Source organism: Chanos chanos, chromosome 8 (assembly GCF_902362185.1).
Source record: "Chanos chanos chromosome 8, fChaCha1.1, whole genome shotgun sequence".
NCBI lineage: Eukaryota > Metazoa > Chordata > Actinopteri > Gonorynchiformes > Chanidae > Chanos > Chanos chanos.
The window spans coordinates 45,726,255-45,743,754 of NC_044502.1; the positions used below are offsets into that span (position 1 = coordinate 45,726,255).

Sequence of the window (17,500 nt, forward strand, 5' to 3'; positions counted from 1 at the left end):
CATTTGTGTTACATTCCATTTATTCATTTAGCTGACATTCTTATCCAACAGCAAATCGCAATTCTTATTTTCTGCGTCACAGGGCTCACAGCTCTGGAGAAAGTCAAGACGCTACATCCCTCGTCATGCTGGGATTCGACCCTACAACCCTCTTGTTTCTACCCTGCTTCCCATCGCTTCACTACAGCCTAATTCAGTGTCTATAATTAAAATATTGTTAAATAGTTACAACTGCATTAGGTCTCCTAACCAATTCCTACCTCAACACCTGTAGTTAAGTTTACAGGGAATTCTTTAAGGCATAAATCATAAACCCAACATTGAAGGCAGTAGCTGACCCCTGACCTACCTGCCAAACTCCTATGTCTGAGGCGGGTTCAGTGAAGGGCCTCTTAAACACGTGGCACATCTTAAAGGCGTCAGAGTAGACTTCGGTGATGTTGTTAAGGACAACCAGCAAGGCAGCCAAAGGGTACACACAGGAGAACAGGCTAACGTAGCCAAACAACAGGAACTGCTCCAGGTAGTCATCGAATGTACCCTGAGAATGACACAGAAATCAGCGGAGACATAACAAACATCACACGGGATCTTCTGTCTTTTTGTCTCTTCATACTCTAAGTAAGACTGGGAAAAGTAGACACCAGAACACATGTAATATATTTGTATACATATTTACACACACATACACACATTCTGTGTGTGTGTGTGTGCGTGAGTGAGTGACTGGGCCCTGTTCCAATACTCTAGAGTGAACCCTTTCCTTGTGGCCTTGATCTCTTGACCTCTAATCCTCACTGTCTGGATGAGGAAAAGTCTCTATAAAGCATTCGTGTGATATTTATTTCCCGTTGCTACGACACAGTTTTAGGAACTCTAATGGAAAAAGAGCAGGAGTTAATGGAGCCATGTAAGGCTGTTGGTACAGGGCCCAGTCGAATACTTCAGATCCCAATTTATGCTTTATTTGAATTTATGACTTCTTATTTGGGCCATTTTTACTCCTCGTAATCTGAAAACAGTCATAACTCTTAAAAAAATATGGCAGTCATTTACTTGTAATCTGAATGTGATAACTCAACGTGATAACTTTTTGAGAGCATTCTGAAGCAGTCACGATGTCTCGTGCCTCCGTTCGGGAATGCTCTGGACTCACGAGGTACGTGTTCATGTCGGTCTCCAGCTGAACCTGCTCCAGCAGAGGCAGCTCTTTATCACCCATCATCTTCCTCATCCTCTTATGAACCTTTTTATTGTGTCTCCTCTGGAGCCAGTATGGGAGGAAGGCCTCCATGACCTGGTTCAGTATCTGAGAGGTGATGAGCAAAGTGGCGAGACTCTGAAAAACAGGAAGGAAAACCTCTTTTTTAGAGGATGAGGTCACGGGAGCCAATCACTGCTGTGGTGAGAGGGATCAAGAGAGAGAGATCAAACTTTAATGATTGAATACAGTTTGCACCATCTGTTATAAACTTACTGCAAACCACAGTGAGACATGGCTGACAGTCTCCTGCTCGCGTGTGGTGCTGCAGTGGTGTTAACGCGGGCTTACCTGTCTCAGGAGCGCCATGTCTTGCATGATGAAGGCGATATAGAACAACGAGGCAAAGCAGTTGAAGAAATTGAACTGCAAAAGAAAGAGAAAAATGACAAACAAGAGATTACGCGGTACCTCCGCACCGCGGAAAACATAATTAGCATTCGGTAATGAGGTCCAAACGCGGGTCAAGGACTTATTTGAAGCATTTGGATTGTTTTTGCCTGACCCAACACCCCTCCAAGACTCCTTAATCCTACCCCCTTTTCAACTCCAGTTACTGTAATTCTAACAGGAGTGAATGTGTTCAAGCAACACCAGACGAAAAAGCCTCAGAGTCTTCAGCAAAACTGTCATTTATTTTCTTATTTAAGTTCAAATTGAAGGACGACTGAGGAGTTTTGGGACAGGGACCGGGACAAGTCCATCAAACACTTCAAATACTCACTTGACCCAGATCTGTTTGTCAGAGTGTCAAACTGAGGGGAAACTCAGTGAACTGTATCTGAGGAATCTAAAGACAGTGACGCCCTGTGATCACATTAAGAAATAACTAGCGCTCTATATTACAATAAGCATTGTTGACAACAGTCCTTAAAACTGCGGGGTAATCCCAGCTGATGAAGGCGTCTGTAATGTGACGAAAAATGGCAGTCGTAGTTCATTTTCACTCACCACCAACACTTTAAGCACCAGATGATTCTGATAGGTCGATTCAAGCCTGTGATTTTCTAGACAAAACAAAGACCGGGGGAAAAAAAGACAGAGACAGAGAGAGAGAGAGACAGAGAGAGAGAGAGAGAGAGAGAGAGAGACAGAGAGAGAGAAAGAAAGAGAGACAGAGAGAGAGACAGAGAGACAGAGAGAGAGAGAGAGACAGAAAGAGAGAGAGACAGAGAGAGACAGAGAGAGAGAAAGAAAATTTTCAGAGCTGCAAATTGTCGGGAAGGAGGACCATGACTGTATGAATGCCTGCATAGCAAAAGCTAGCCGTGAGTTCTCCTGTTAGCATTGTGCGTTGTTAGCCAGACCTACCCCAGTGCGTGAGGAACTCGGCGGCGTAACGGTACAGAAGGTTCATGATCTCTATGACAACAGCGTAGATAATGCTGGGAATGAAGAGGAGGATGCTGGTCCAGAAGTTGGGGCTCTCGTCATACACACCAATAGCCCAAAACTCCATGTCAAAGTAGATCATCATCACATACAGGGACAGGTAGAGACACAGCAGAACGAACGGAAGAGATACCAGATAGATTTTCAGCTGCCGTCTGTTCACACAAAGACAAACAAACAAAACATATTAGACAACCGCAAAGTAAGCTTAACATCACTGCATGGACATTTATTCAAGAACTCAAACTGGCATCTTTTCTTATGACCTGATAGCTGAGAACAATTACATGTATTCATTATACCCACAGTATATTCATATATACATAATATGCTATAACATATATTTATTATGCTAACACACTATGGCAGGAATGCTAAAATTCAGCTGTGTAGCGCCAGACTCATGCCGGGTTTTCGTTGATTTGAAAACCGGCATGACGCCAGACCTCCAGGACCAGGTCTGGAAAACCCGACCCCAAACACTCAGCTAGCTCTCACCACCTCTGTATGAAAAATCATTCGACTTTATCTGACCTCTTTTTTGTTTACGTTCAACCCTTGACTGTTTTACTCCACAATCAACACAAACATAACAATTAACATGACTGTGCCCTAACCCTTAATAAAAATATTCTAAACTACCTTTTCATTGGCCGGGATTCAGTCATAAACTAGGTACATCTGTGTAACCATCCAATACCTCGTATTGGGGTATATAGGTTCCTCGCGGCCCGTGACTGGGTTTAACCCCAGCTCGCCGTGGAAACTCGGTCTGGGTTCCTCAAACGCCTTCTTCCGACTGAGCGTGCCCCAGCTGTAGGCCATCTGGGCACTGCTGCGCTTCCACACCTCCAGGAAGACCGTGGACCAGATCAGGTTAAAGATGGCAAACAGCACATACTTGTCATAGTCCTCCCAGTCAAACAGGTAGTAAGGCAGGCCAATGACAGCCATAGGCACCAAGGCGAACGTGAAGTATTCCAAAAAACCAAAGTAGAGAGCCAGCCCCTCGCCAAAGTAGCGTCTGACATCATCTGTACCGCAGAGAAGAGAGGGTAGAATTGGAAACGGTGCTTTATTCCTGGATGATTACTCAAATCAGGCTGTCGTTTAAATTGTGGGGTTAGATGTGTACCTATTTAAAGAGGGCAAACTGTTTTGGGAAAATTCTCAGTGTGTGTGCGTGCGTGTGTGTGTGTGTGTGTATATAGATATAGATATAAATATATAGATACATATATGTGTGTGTGTGTATGTGCGCACACATGTGTATGGGAGTTACTTAGTCCTTAAATAGTCATAAATAACTATAACACAATGCCATTCTTCATGGTTATCTTCGAACCCTGATAAAAGCCGAGAGGCAAGGAGTACAAGGTTTAAGCTAACACAGCCATTATCTATGAGCCTGTCAATCAAAGAGGGCAGGACAAGGCCTGCCAAACTGTGGTCATTTCTATGACAGGCTGAGCGTAACTGGAACACTAATTATAACTGTCACATGACACCATGTATTGCATGGCCAGCGACCAGGGAAATGACGGTGGTGAAGGCATCTGTATTGGGCGACTCACCGAGTGGTTGAAATGACAGCTTGACTTTTTTGTACCACGAGAAGGACAGCTTTTTCAGTTCCTCTTTGTCGTGCAGGGGAAAAACCTGCTCTAGGATCCTCTTGGATTGCAATCTACGAACTGAAGAACACAGTTTTGAAGTCAAATGTTGACCGGAATGAACCAAATACATTAATTGTGCTGTATTGTCTACAATACAAAGGTCTAAAAAAAAAAAAAAGTTTTATTAAATACAGGCATGAAGCTATCACATTTGGGGGACAAAAAAACGGTTCAAGAAATTAGCATTCTTTTTAGAGGAAAAATAAACCCTATCAGTCACAGAAAGATGACATTACAGGCCTGGTTCAAAGGTGTTCAGGTGGCTGGAGTCTGCTGCTAATAGCCAATAGCAGCCAGAAAGGGGAATGTAAATATGGGCTGAACTTTTTCAATTCCCACAGGTGACGTGCCACTGAAAAACCTCCCTCAGGGAGGAAACACAATCTACAGTCATCATACAAACACCATAATGCTTAGGGTTTGGTGCAAATACAAACAGATGTGTCCTTTTCACCTGGCAGGCGATTCAACTCAGGTTAAAAAAAACTAAAAACGTAACAGGTATGCATTACTGATAGTCTACAGGTATCTCTGACAGGATTCACAGTCACCTGTGGCCCCAAAGTATAGTAGATATCCTTTGATCTTTCAGCAAATGCCACACACATTAAGCACTGTAAATACAAGACACAGTGTTCTTGGTTTAATCCATGGAGGAAAGGAAATTCACAGTTCACGTTACAGGCTGAGCTCTGAGTTTAAAAACGTGTGAATTTTTGGGGTGAACTCACTGACAGACTTCCCAGGGTAGAGTTTCGCGTTGGGGTACCCGGGCACGTGGGCCTCGTCTTTCGCTCTCAGCGTGTCCAGCTCGTGCTTAATGATGTACTGACATTCAGCCATACTGAGAAACCCATCACCGTCACCTGTGTGAGACCAAGCAGCACGTTTACACACTCCGAGACTCCCCGACAGCATGATGATAATACATTCACAACGCAATAACACACTGTCCTTGATGATAAAAATCCTTTTGGAGAACACAAGTTCACTACATAAGATGTTTTTTTTTTTTAAATGGACTCAACGCTTAGTTCACGCCTGCTTTACATCTCAGTCTACGCATTTAAAGATTTTTTTTGTTTTACTGTAATGATTTTTTTTTTTTTTGCTCATCTAGGAATGAGATGGAGATGTTTTTTGTGCATTCTTAAACTGAGCGCTGTCGTTCAACCTGAGGTGAAATTTCTGTTAAACGACCGAGGGCGTGACCCAGACCACAAATACCACTCAGGGCCTGTGCACAGTGAAGTGTGTCTTGGTGGAGAGAGAATTCACGCAGTTTGATTGGCTACAGACTCATGGCTGGAACTCCAGCTAAACCTCCTTACTATTCTGTTTACCTTTGAAGTCTTTGAAGTTTTCCCTGTTGGCGTAGGTGAACCCGCGCATCGAGCCATCATTAAACTCTTTGAAGAGGCCGACATCTTCGGCTCCGTTTAGAAGCCTTTGCCACGTAGAGCCCACGATGAAGACGTTGGGGTTACACTTCTTTCCATCCTGTACTCCAACCAGCAGCTGCTCCACCAGCAACTCAGCACCTTCACCATGAGTCACAGACCACACAACAAACAACCTCAACCAAACGGCTACCGAGCCAATCCAGACCATGTGGCTTCAGTTCAGACACGTAAAGAGGAAACGGCACAAATGCATCGGTTGAGGACCAGATGCAGGTCCTTTTTCAAAAAGTGAAGCCTTATTAACCTTATCTATTAACAGATTCATCTTTGCTGAGAACTAACGTTTGGCATTAAACCATAACACGCCATAGGTCTTCCACAAAGGTCTGAGGACACATCTGCTTCACCAGCTTTGGAGCAGAAGTTTAGGTATAGGTCCTCATGTGACTCCTTTGTGGGCTGTAAATGTCTTGACTTGATTCCTACAAGTGTTTGGTCAGATGTCTGCCAATTAGTTTGTGAGTGCAGAGACACAAACAGGGTTTCTTTCACATGCTTCAAGGCACATGATAAGCATTTTAGGTTTGGCAAGAGAAAAAAGGAGGTAAACACAGTAAAGCAGCGAGCGCCTGTGAAAAGACTCAAATCTCAACAAAACTTGCACACTAAAGTGACACCATGTCGCCGCGGCATCAAAACTTCTATGCTTCCTTTCCACTTCCTGTCGGGGAGGGAAAACTGGTACATGAACCAGCAACAGAAACATTTATACTGAAGCTGTGACTGAGTTATGGCTTTGTATTGTGTTTGTAAATTAATGGGATGGAGAGAGAGACGTTTCCTATGAGAGAATCTCAATAAAATGTGCTTAATCTGGTGTAAAACCTTGAATTTAAATCTTCACAATGTTACGGTGACTGAGAGACATTGTTATGCACGCAACGGAGGATGCGGCAATGCATCCCCACCCCCTCCCCCACCCCCCCAAAAAAAAAAAAAAAAACTTGATAAAAAGTAAAATAAACAAATACAATAAATTAAAAGGCTCTGCTCTGCTCCACATGAGCCGTCAACGTCTCTGCCCTGGAGTAACAAAACCAAAGGTCTCACCTCCGTTTTGCTGTTTGTCTCTTATCCTGCTTAGCAACCAAGTGATGGCCTCCTCCTTAGTGTTGTCGGCCAGTTCCAGAACCACCAGAGGGGCAAATGAAGAGACGTCACTGTCAGTCATGGCCAAACCGCTCTGCGTTTTCCCCCAATCCACGCGCAACGGAAAACGGACAGGGACGAGAGGAACAAAAACTCATAAATTAAACATATCGGTCCCCACAAGACACAGAAGAAAGGAGAAAAGACAGTTAGGAGCATCAAACCCTGCCCAAACTGCCGATGTTTCCTAAAAGTCCTGTTCTGATGCACACATACACGGCTCATTTGAATTCATCGCTGTAATAACCGGAGTATGCAAATGATCACTTGGCAACCGCTTATTTTTCAGAAGTAATGCAAATTGACTATGGTGCTCTGTGGTGGACCAATGTCCATACAAAGCTTGATTTGATTATCTGTATACATTTATGCCATCTCCGTATCAGAACGCAATCCGAAACAGCTCAGGAAGGGGAAAAGAACTTGCTTTTCTAAACTGAAATATTACATGAGAAGTTTATTAGGTCTTCCGTGTGTTTTAAGAAAGCACTGAATACGTCAGTGCACAGTGAAGAATGACCAAAGTTGTATTATTGTTTATTTAGCTATGTGAATAAACTGGTGAAGAGTTAAAAGCAGATGGTTCCTTAATCCTCTCTTCACAGTAACCCAGCCCTGTTCACCTTTGCCCTACCTAACGATGGCTCAACTATCTCAAGGCTTTTTCAATACCGGTCATTCCTGAATCAGTGGGACAGGGAATCAGGGAACTTTTCGACAGGACGGTCATGAGGTCTAGCTCAACTTATCTGCCCGAGTGATAAAGCTTGTGTCGTGGAATACTACTGTGTTATTTCAGGGCAAGAATAAATGTACTTCTAAAGCGAGCCATTCAGTGTCACAAATCAGTTATTAAAGTAAATATTGCACAAATCCCCGTGCGTGAAGAGTCCTACCTGAGACTGAACCTGATGTGTTGCATATTATCAGTAGGTGTGTCATACCCAGCTTTATCGACGGACCCAACCCTCCGTCAAACGTACATCAGCTAGCTAATTACAACCTCCTATTCTGCGGAACAGGTAGAATAGAGCTTGTTTTCACAAATTCCCGAACAAAGTCTTAAATATGATCGTGCTCCAGATACTCTGAAGACTCTCCAAGAAGCGTTTACGTTAATAATTTAAGCAGTTTTGTTTCGCATGGTAAACGAAACGCCTTAAAAGCCTCAGCTGCAGTAATATGACAGGTAGGGCGGAGCTACACGTGCATATTTGACATGGAAAATAAACACTGAACGAAAGGACATCGTATTTCTGTTAAAACGGCACATACCCAAGTATCAGATTCCCTCTTTATATGAAAATCAAATAATAAACAGGAGCATAGAAATAGAAAAAGGAGCAAGAAGGCCTAAGAGCTCGAAGGATAAGACAGCTGTAGCATACTCTACTCACAGAGTTGTCCGGTTACTCAGCGATTCTGCATAAATCGCGTGGCTAACTTTTCTTCGACACCTTAATTTAACATTGATGCTGATTTCTTATTAAAGACTTAAGGACTAAGTGTACAGAATGAATAGAGATCTTCCTCGGGCAGGCACAAAGTTGTGGCGAGACTTTGCTGCCACCACGTCATCGAGTCGAGAAGTAGGCAAGCGCAGGAGACTCCGCACACTGTGTGCAACTTCTTTCACACCCACCCATCCGCGAGTTTCTTCAGTCTGTTGCCACAGCACATTCATAGACAATCAAAACGACTTTGACACTTGGGCAGCTGTAATTATGCATACTCCGGGTATTTTTGTACCTTATTTATAGTGTGTTTTATTCGTATCATTTGTTACATTACAGAAGGAAAATCACTGCATCATGCACTACATTTATGAGCGCGGTACAGATAGAAATACTGAAACCACATACTACAACATATTCAGCATTGCAATCTTGTTTGATTTTGTGCTGTTCCGGCTGTTCCAAACGCAAACTTGCGTGGCGACGTCACACTACGCGCCGTGCGTCAGACAAAAAAATGGCCGAGCAAGCGGTGACAGCCCAGAGAGGGTGAGGTTAAGTTAATTTTGTAAACAAGCTCATGAGTATGTAAATGTAACGCTACTGTCATCCTACCTACTAATTACATGACATTAGTCTACGTCTCATTAAATTCATTTAATGAAATCACTGACTTAATCTAAAGTTAATATGACACCGACTTCCAACTCAGAATAAGTTTATATACTATTGCAAACAGCATAATTTCTCATAAATGTGATTACTGAATTTAAGTCGTTGTTGTTTTTGTTGTTGTTTTGTTGTTGTTTTTGTTGTTGTTTGTTTGTTTGTTTTTGTTCGATATACATATAGTTGTTTTCCGACATGCTTTGAACTTTTTTGACCATCTGTTTGTGGTTTCATTTTTGGCAGAGGAAACTATGATCGTTTGCGTTTGTGCTAGAAAAATTTTGCCCACTTCACCAAGAGACTAAAAAGTCATTCATATTGCACAATTAAATGGGAATGTAGCTAACTAACATTTGTTTTCCTTTTACTTGTAAATAACCACTAAAAAAAACCTTCTCGCATTTTTTGGCTTCAGAGTGGCTCACCGTTTACTGATGTTTCTCGATGCTCATAGTCTGTTCTACTGTTTGTTGAGTTTCCTGGACAAAACGATAAGGTAAAATATAAATGTCCTTCATCCGCCGTAGGATAGAAAAACACCCTGACTAACAATTGAGACATGTCCTTCCTCTCAGCATTGGTTTGCTTCATGCAACCTCTAATGGTTAAAAGCTTTGCCTTTTGTGTCTCTGGAAAGAATAGGAACTTATGACGTTGATTTCTTGACTGTCTATTTCACTGCGAGAGTCAGTGTAGATGTCGGTTACTTTTTAAGGTGGTATGGTTTATAAGGTTTATCAGCCACTGTCAATGTGTGATCTGTTTTTTTTTTCTTTCTCTCCTCTGGTGAAGAAAATAGCTTGTGGAGTGTTGTGTAATATTGTCGATTTTTCTCCACGAGGAGAGTTGTCTTGGGAGGGGTTCTTCAAACATTTTTGGGTTGAAACTTCTAGGGAGGAAGTATATGTGTTAGTTGTGAAATTAATACGAACACCAATGCGCCATGATTCTGCAGGTCTTGGTGGATCAGTAGTTGGCTGCCTTCTTGGTGCCCGTCTTCTCTGTACCAGCTGAAGGATGCTGAGGAGAGGATGTTGCAACGTCAGTACTGACTGCCCTTCCTTGTCTTTCTCCACTTCCTCTCTCTCTCTCTCTCTCTCTCTCTCTCTCCCCCCCTCTCTCTCTGTCTCTCTGTCTTTCATTTGGTCTTAAGCTCTTCAGTAAAACGCTCTGGTCTATTGCTATTTACTCATAGTCTCGGGCTTTAGACAGAATGTTCTGTCCTCTCTTCAAGTCAAAACATGAGGTCTCAAGTCTGAGCTAGAATGTTCTACTCTCTCTTCAATTCAGACCTCAGAGTCTCAAGCCTTAGTTTGAATGACTCATGCAAATAATGATAGCTTACGATAGTCTATAAAGTTATATGTCTTCGTATAACTTTATATATGCCCTCAGTAACATTTACAAGCCCATAATGTGACTTTATGGCATGATGGTTCATGTATGGAGATGATGGTTCACTAATTCGGTACTTGGTAATAAAATAAAATTTTAAAACAAAGAAAGAAAGATGGGCTCATTGGCTGGCTGTAGAGTGGCTGTTGAGTCAGAAGCCACCAGCACAGTTCCAACAGCCAGATTATACCCAACCTACAAGTTTTCTTTTGGTTTTCAACCCTTCAACCATGTTTCAAATAAAACAAATGCCACACAATGTTTCTCCTCTGTTTCATCTCCTCTCAGCCATCAAAAGCAACTTCTCCAAGGAATTTGTTCCCATAGCGGACGACAACGCCCTGTGGACGCTGATTTTCCGGGGGAGCGCGGAGGGAAGAACTCCCCTGGTTCTTTTGCACGGCTTTGGAGGCGGCGTCGGACTTTGGGTTCTGAATCTGGAACCTTTGTCCCAGCAGAGGCCCGTTTACGCCTTGGATCTGCTGGGTTTCGGCCAGAGCAGCCGACCCCATTTCAGCTCGGACGCCCGGGAGGTAGAACTGCAGTTTGTGGAGTCCATTGAACAGTGGAGAGCCAGACTGGGCCTGGAAGCCATGATCCTGTTGGGTCACAATCTGGGCGGTTATCTGGCCGCTGCCTACTCCCTCAAGTACCCGTCCAGGTCTGTGCTGCACTGCAGAGGGGAATCAAGCACACTGGATGAAATATGTTTAAATGTTAGGGTTTGTGATGCAAAACCGTTGGGATGTTAATACTCTAATGCACCGATGTGACGATGGACCGTGTTTAGTGGAGTGTTTAGTGGAGTGTTTAGTGGAGTGTTTAGTCTGTGACTTTTATGAAGGTATGTCCAGTCTATGTTTGCTGCGACATGCCCAAAATCTTAAAAAGACAGAGGACAGGGTGCAGATTATAATCTTGTGGCGGGATTTTCATTTGAATTCTCTCTGTTTTACCATCTGTACTATATATTTTTATATGTACATACCTCCAAAAAGGGCCCACCCTTAGCCATGTGATGAATGTCTTTGAATGGAGATGTGCATTCGCAAGGTCAGAGAGGGAGAGCGTTTGCCCTCCATTGTATTCCAAGTGATTGTCCTGTCCTACTTATGAGGCAATGCTAAGCAGGGTCTGATGATGTCATAGTTCTGTTGGGGGAGGGGCATATTTTTTAGGGCCAGATGTCATTTACGTAGGGTATGACAGACCATTTTTGGTACCATGCCATGTTTCTATGAGTTTTTTTGTTTCTTTTTGTTGTTGTTGTTGTTGTTTTTGTCACTGTTGTTGTTATGTGCTGTGCTCAATGAGGTTTTATATATATGTGTATATATATATATATATATATATATCTCTAACCTGATTGGACGTGTTTTGCAGAGTGAAACATCTGATTCTGGTGGAGCCGTGGGGCTTCCCCGAGCGACCCGACCCGGGAGATCAGGATCGGCCAATACCAGTTTGGATCAAAGCTCTGGGGGCCATACTGAGCCCCTTTAATCCTCTGGCAGGCCTCAGACTGGCCGGACCACTGGGTGAGTCTGACACCCTCCGCACTGGGCCATTCACCACCAAGTACTACTTCTCTTTCTCTTTCTCTCTCTCTCTCTCTCTCACCCTTCTCTCCCTCTCTCTCTCTCTTTCCCTGTCTTTTCTCCTCCTGCCTTCCCTCTCTCTCTCTCTCTCTCTCTCTCTCTTTCTCTTCCTGTCTTCCCTCTCTCTCTCTCTCTCTGTCTCACTTTCTCTCTCTCTCTCTCTGTCTCTCTCTCTCTCTCTCTCTCTCTCTCTCTCTATTTCTCTTTTTCTCTCTCTCTCTCTCTCCCTTTCTCTATTCACTAATGAGAATGGCTGTGGATAGAACTCATAAATAGCCTTATTATGTGGTCTCTGATAAGTGTTTTAGGGTTTGACTGTGGATTTTACAGTAACTCTTCTAATGGCTTGATGGATTACTCTAGCTGCAGCAGGTCTCCATTCGGCTGCTAATTGTGCGTAGCTGCCCCTAATGTTTTATGAATGTATGTCTAATAATGGCGTTTCCATCTTCTTCTCTAATGATGTTTGCCTTTAACTCTTATGGAGCATGACTATAAAAGGGCTTTTGTGTTTTATTCTTGCTTTCTAGGTCCTACTCTAGTCCAGACTCTCCGGCCAGACTTTAAGAAAAAATTCTCCACCATTTTCCCTGACAACACTGTTTCAGACTACATTTATCATCTCAATGTTCAAAGTCCAAGGTGCATGCCTTTCTTCTCTCTGTCTCTCTCTGTCTCCGTCTCACTCTCTCTCTCTCTTTCCCTCTCTTTCTTTTCTCTTCTCTTATCTCTTTTCTCCTCTTCTCTTATCTTCTCTATCAGTCTCTCATTCCTCTCTCTCTCAATTTAAATGTGTTTTACGTAATGTCATCATGTGTCTGTTAATTCTATCATAATTGACTGAAGGGTATCAAATTGCAGGTAATTATTCTCATAAACAAATCGAAGCCTTTTCTGTTGTGTGTCTGTGTGTAGCGGTGAAACGGCCTTTAAGAACATGACGATCCCGTACGGCTGGGCAAAGAGACCCATGCTCCAGCGTATCGGTCTGCTTCACCGTGACATCCCTATCGCCGTGATTTACGGCTCTCGCTCCAGCATCGATGGCCAATCAGGCAACGCCATCAGAGAGATGAGGCAGGACTCCCACGTAGAGATCACGGTATGCTCACCATCCAACTCACCCAACCCTATCCACCCTGAGTCTACTGCAGTTTGAGGATACTTGGCAGTTTACTGGTAGTTTACATTACATTTATGTAGCAGACCCTTTCGTCCAAGGCCACTTACATGTTGGGAAACAATTCAAGCTACAGTGTAGTGAGAGACCTATGAGTAAGCACTAAGTACTATATCTGTTCAATGGGGCAAAGTGCAAGTAATAAGTGTGAGTTTTCTCTCAAGACAAAGAGCAGGAGATTAGGCCCAGAAGAACACAGGAGGTGCAAGTTAGGCGTGTTAGGGTGTTAGAGGTGTTAGGAGAGGAGGTGCTCTCAGAGGAGGTGAGTCTTTAAAATGATGGTGGGATCAAACCCAGACAAACACGGGGAGAACATGCAAACTCCACACAGAAAGGACCCGGGACGGCCCTGTGAGGCAACAGTGCTAACCACAAGTCTCTGACTCGTTTAAAATCGGAGGAATTCACATGATAATGCTCTGATTTTACTGGTGTTTGACTTTTGAAATTTAATAAGTAACTTTTGACCAATAGTAAAAGGTTTTGTTTCATCTTGCCACCAGTGAGAATGAATGAGATTGGCACCAGCTGGATGGCACACAGTGTGCTTGGAAAATAAATAGGCTATTGGATTTTTTTTTTTTTTTTTTTTTTAGCTATTTGTCTTTGAAAAATTTGTGTATTTTGAGATTCTCTGTCAACACATCTGCCACTGTTAATAACACAGTAAATCGATGTCATTTTCAGTGTGTTTTAGGTCACCGCTGAAAATGAGTTCCTTTTTCTTTTTTTTCTTTTTATTGTTATTTGATGAAAAGTTAAGAAACTACAAATCCCAGTGTTTAATAGAAAAAGCATAAGTGAGAATCTGACAAAAGGCAAGATCGTTCTGCGATGAGACGAGAGGCAGACTTCCCCTTTTAACAGCTGTATCGAAGCATTCTTCAGCGTTCCTAGAACCTTGTGTCACTTGACACAGACCTCTTTAACATTCTGTGACGTAATCAGTCATAGCCATTAAAGTAAAACACAGGCTTTTTAACACAACTCCCAGTTCACAGTTTTCTTCTCAGAAGTGGCCTACACGCCTTGATTTTCCTGTATGTAACACTCTCTCGTTTGTTTGTTTGTTTGTTTGTTTGTTTGTTTTCCCCACTGTCGGAATCTTCCTTTTCTCCCAGGCCATCCGAGGAGCAGGACACTACGTTTACGCTGACCAGCCAGAAGACTTTAACCAGAAGGTTCTGCAGGTCTGTGAAACGGTGGAGTGAAAAGGGAGGAGGTGGGGTTAACTGCCTTCTGCAACATCCATGGGTGTCGGATAAATCGGATAATCAGTGTGAATCCTGCGCACGTGTGTGTGTGTGTGTGTGTGTGTGTGTGTGTGCGCGCGCGTTTCCATGTGTGTGTATGTCTATATATGTGTCTATATGTGTGTGTGTGTGTGTGTGTCTATATGTGTGTGTGTGTGTGTGCGCGCGCGTGTTTCCGTGTGTGTGTATGTCTATGTGTGTGTGTGTGTGTGTGTGTGTGTGTGTGCGTGCGTGCGTGTGTGTGTGTGTGTGTGTGTGTGTGTGTGTGCGTGTGAAACCCTGATCCCTCCAGTTTGCTCTGAAAACTGAGTATTGATTTAATGTGCCTTCAGTTTCTGCAGTATCGTCTCCTTCTGCTTAGAGCACTGCACACAACTGATAACTTCTGGAAGTTTCCACAGTTTCTCTTTCATGATAAGAAAGGGAGACCCACTCGTAATTGATATGGTTGCACAATTCGACAGTACATTGAGATGATTACTATATTTAACAATTTTTTTCTGTCTATTTTTTTTCTGAAAGATCAGTTATTTTACCAAAACATATACTGGACCATGTTATTATTAGTGTAAGTTAATATATATATATTGCCTGATGTTTCAATATCAAAGATATTTATAATGTTTGTGTTAATGTCTTTAAGGCATGGTGAAATGCTAATGAATATTATTATTAACGTCATTAGTCATAAAATAGAACTGATTACATGGCCCAGAGGAGTCATAGTGTTCGTTTTAAAACCTGACCTGACACTAAAGTGTCCTTGACTATTTAATAGTTAATCATGCCAACGTAAACACAGAGTTCCTGTTAAAACCTGTCATTTTTCTGTGCCAAGTGGAATTCGTGTTTTGTTTTCTTTTGTTTTCTTTGAAATAGACCAAAAAAACAACTTCGACTGGTTGAGTATTAAAAAAAAAGAAGGGCAGAACTGACTGATATTGACTGACAACCGAACTCAGTATCAGTGGTAGAAAGTTCCAGATCTAGATTTTTGTTTTGTTATTTATTTTTTTTTTTTTAATGAGTGTATGTCCATTTCTACCTCTGGCTGCTGTAGGTAGCTAGTTAAGACTGTGAAACAGCCTCTCCCGGTGTTGGTCTTCTCTGTTGGATGAAGGAGTAGAGAAACACAGGGAATACGCAGTGTTCACCCGCTGTGCAAAGCAACAGTTCACATACAGTTATTCTGGGGAGCTTTAATGGTCCCATCATTTGAGTTCAGATGTGCAGTAGACCTGTGAGCCGCAGGTCACGTCGGGTATTGAACAGAGTATAGACGCAGCACTCAGTGACTCAGGAACACGTTCTTTCTCATGGAGGAACTGGACGTTGTATTCAGTGAGAGAACAGGAAGAACTGGACGTTGTATTCAGTGAGAGAACAGGAGGAACTGGACGTTGTATTCAGTGAGAGAACAGGAGGAACTGGACATTGTATTTAATGAGAGAACAGAGGTTGCTTGGCTTTGTCAGCTCATTCATTTCGCAGGGTTTGTTTCTCAAGACTGTTTTTGATTAGAAGGTTATGTCCTATATAAGCTCTTTGAGCACTGGGCTTCAGTGTGTGTGTGTGTTAGACTAACAGAGAAAAATCAGTGTTTTTTGAGTTGTTAAAAAAAATCACATTGCTGTTTATCTGTTCATTTATAAAACTTTGTGAACACTTTGAGAAATAAACATATAAAGAGATTAAATGCTTGACTGGTTGGTTTATTCTTATATATATATATATATATATATATATATATATATATGTGTGTGTGTGTGTGTGTGTGTGTGTGTGTGTGTGTGTGTGTGTGCGTGTTTGTATCTGTTCCTTTATCAGTCTGTTTCTGAAAACACCAAAGCGTGATTTTGGTGCAGTTTGTTTGTACCTTTACATGAGTGTGTGTAACGTGAGGGTCAAAGGTTATGTGCCACTGCTGTCAGGGTCTGAATCTCCCTGAAACTGAGTTTGAGGAAGAGCTTGTGGATGAGTCATGTCACATGACTCCTTTCATCCAATCACCTTCAGTGGAGTGATGTTGCGTTCTTAGCCAGTTCTCTTTTCAATCTATTTTCTTTTTTCTTTTTCTTTTTTTTCTTTTAAATATATTGTTCGACTTAGTAGTGTCGCAATGATGAGAAACTTAGTAATGTCGCAATGATGAGAGTCAGACTCATACCGGTCCATTTGAACTTCTCTACTCTGGTTAAAGAAGGACTAGTTTTAATCAAAACACATAACTGGAGGCTAGTAATCTTAGAACATCCAACGTTTTTAATCTTGACACATGTATTTTAAGGGTTTTGATAAGGGCGATGATCTGGGATTTCCACCATTTCCACTGTTGTCCACAAGAGGGCGCAGTCACCTATTGAATGCTGAATGAGGGTCTCAATACAGACTCTGGGTTTTCTGCCAAGGTCAGACTTAAGCCACCATTATATCCCCAATAATCACATCATATACATCTTAAAGCCCATCCTACAGGAAGCACTCCACTCTAATGACTTCCTCCCCTCAGCTCTGCCGGCTGTTCAAAGGGGGGAATGTTCTCGTCCGTATAGACTGCGGAGAGCGGTGAGGGCGAGATAGGGGAGTGATGTAGTCATTCTTTCGCAACATATTATCAGCAGACAGGAGGACATTTCTGAACGAATGTGCTGAACGAATCATTTTTAAATGTTAACTTTAAGGGACGCTAAAAATATGTTTATTTTTTATGTGTGTGTGTGTGTGTTTTTTTGTTTTGTTTTTTTTAGTGTCATGGTTAAACAGACACAGTTGTGATAAGGTATATGTAAGATACCTAAAGCAGGTCTTTTATGTGAGCTATATGTTATCTGAAAGCAATCTGTGACGAATTTCAGGGAGGCAGATGCATTGTTATAACAGTCTCTCGGGAGAGGATAACCGGAATCGGCATAGATGAACGGATGGATGGATGGTATGGTCTATAAAGTCTTTTGAATCTGAAACAAACTGTGACGGGAAGGTTGTCGTGTTTCTCTTTTGAACACTATAA

The 17,500-nt window shown here is 42.4% G+C and overlaps 2 protein-coding genes across 2 annotated transcripts in view; one reads left to right on the plus strand and one right to left on the minus strand.

Moving 5' to 3' along the window:
• Positions 1-8,383, minus strand: part of ano10a (anoctamin 10a) — a 27,905-nt gene extending 19,522 nt beyond the window's left edge. The window contains exons 1-11 of the mRNA XM_030781879.1: positions 8,339-8,383; positions 6,843-6,975; positions 5,673-5,870; positions 5,061-5,195; positions 4,228-4,347; positions 3,354-3,687; positions 2,573-2,808; positions 2,213-2,268; positions 1,553-1,627; positions 1,157-1,339; positions 350-541 (exon numbers count right to left, since the gene is read on the minus strand). Of these exons, the coding sequence (XP_030637739.1) occupies positions 350-541; positions 1,157-1,339; positions 1,553-1,627; positions 2,213-2,268; positions 2,573-2,808; positions 3,354-3,687; positions 4,228-4,347; positions 5,061-5,195; positions 5,673-5,870; positions 6,843-6,963 (1,650 nt within the window). The 5' untranslated portion in view covers positions 6,964-6,975; positions 8,339-8,383. The remainder of the gene's footprint in view (positions 1-349; positions 542-1,156; positions 1,340-1,552; positions 1,628-2,212; positions 2,269-2,572; positions 2,809-3,353; positions 3,688-4,227; positions 4,348-5,060; positions 5,196-5,672; positions 5,871-6,842; positions 6,976-8,338) is intronic.
• A 1,085-nt stretch (positions 8,384-9,468) lies between these two features.
• Positions 9,469-14,540, plus strand: abhd5a (abhydrolase domain containing 5, lysophosphatidic acid acyltransferase a; the record flags this gene model as incomplete). The annotated part of the gene is made up of 7 exons (XM_030783254.1): positions 9,469-9,560; positions 10,020-10,105; positions 10,748-11,120; positions 11,843-11,997; positions 12,588-12,699; positions 12,973-13,159; positions 14,359-14,540. Coding segments are annotated over 7 exons (1,095 nt in total), but the record flags the coding sequence as incomplete, so codon positions are not given.
• Positions 14,541-17,500: the final 2,960 nt, after the last annotated feature.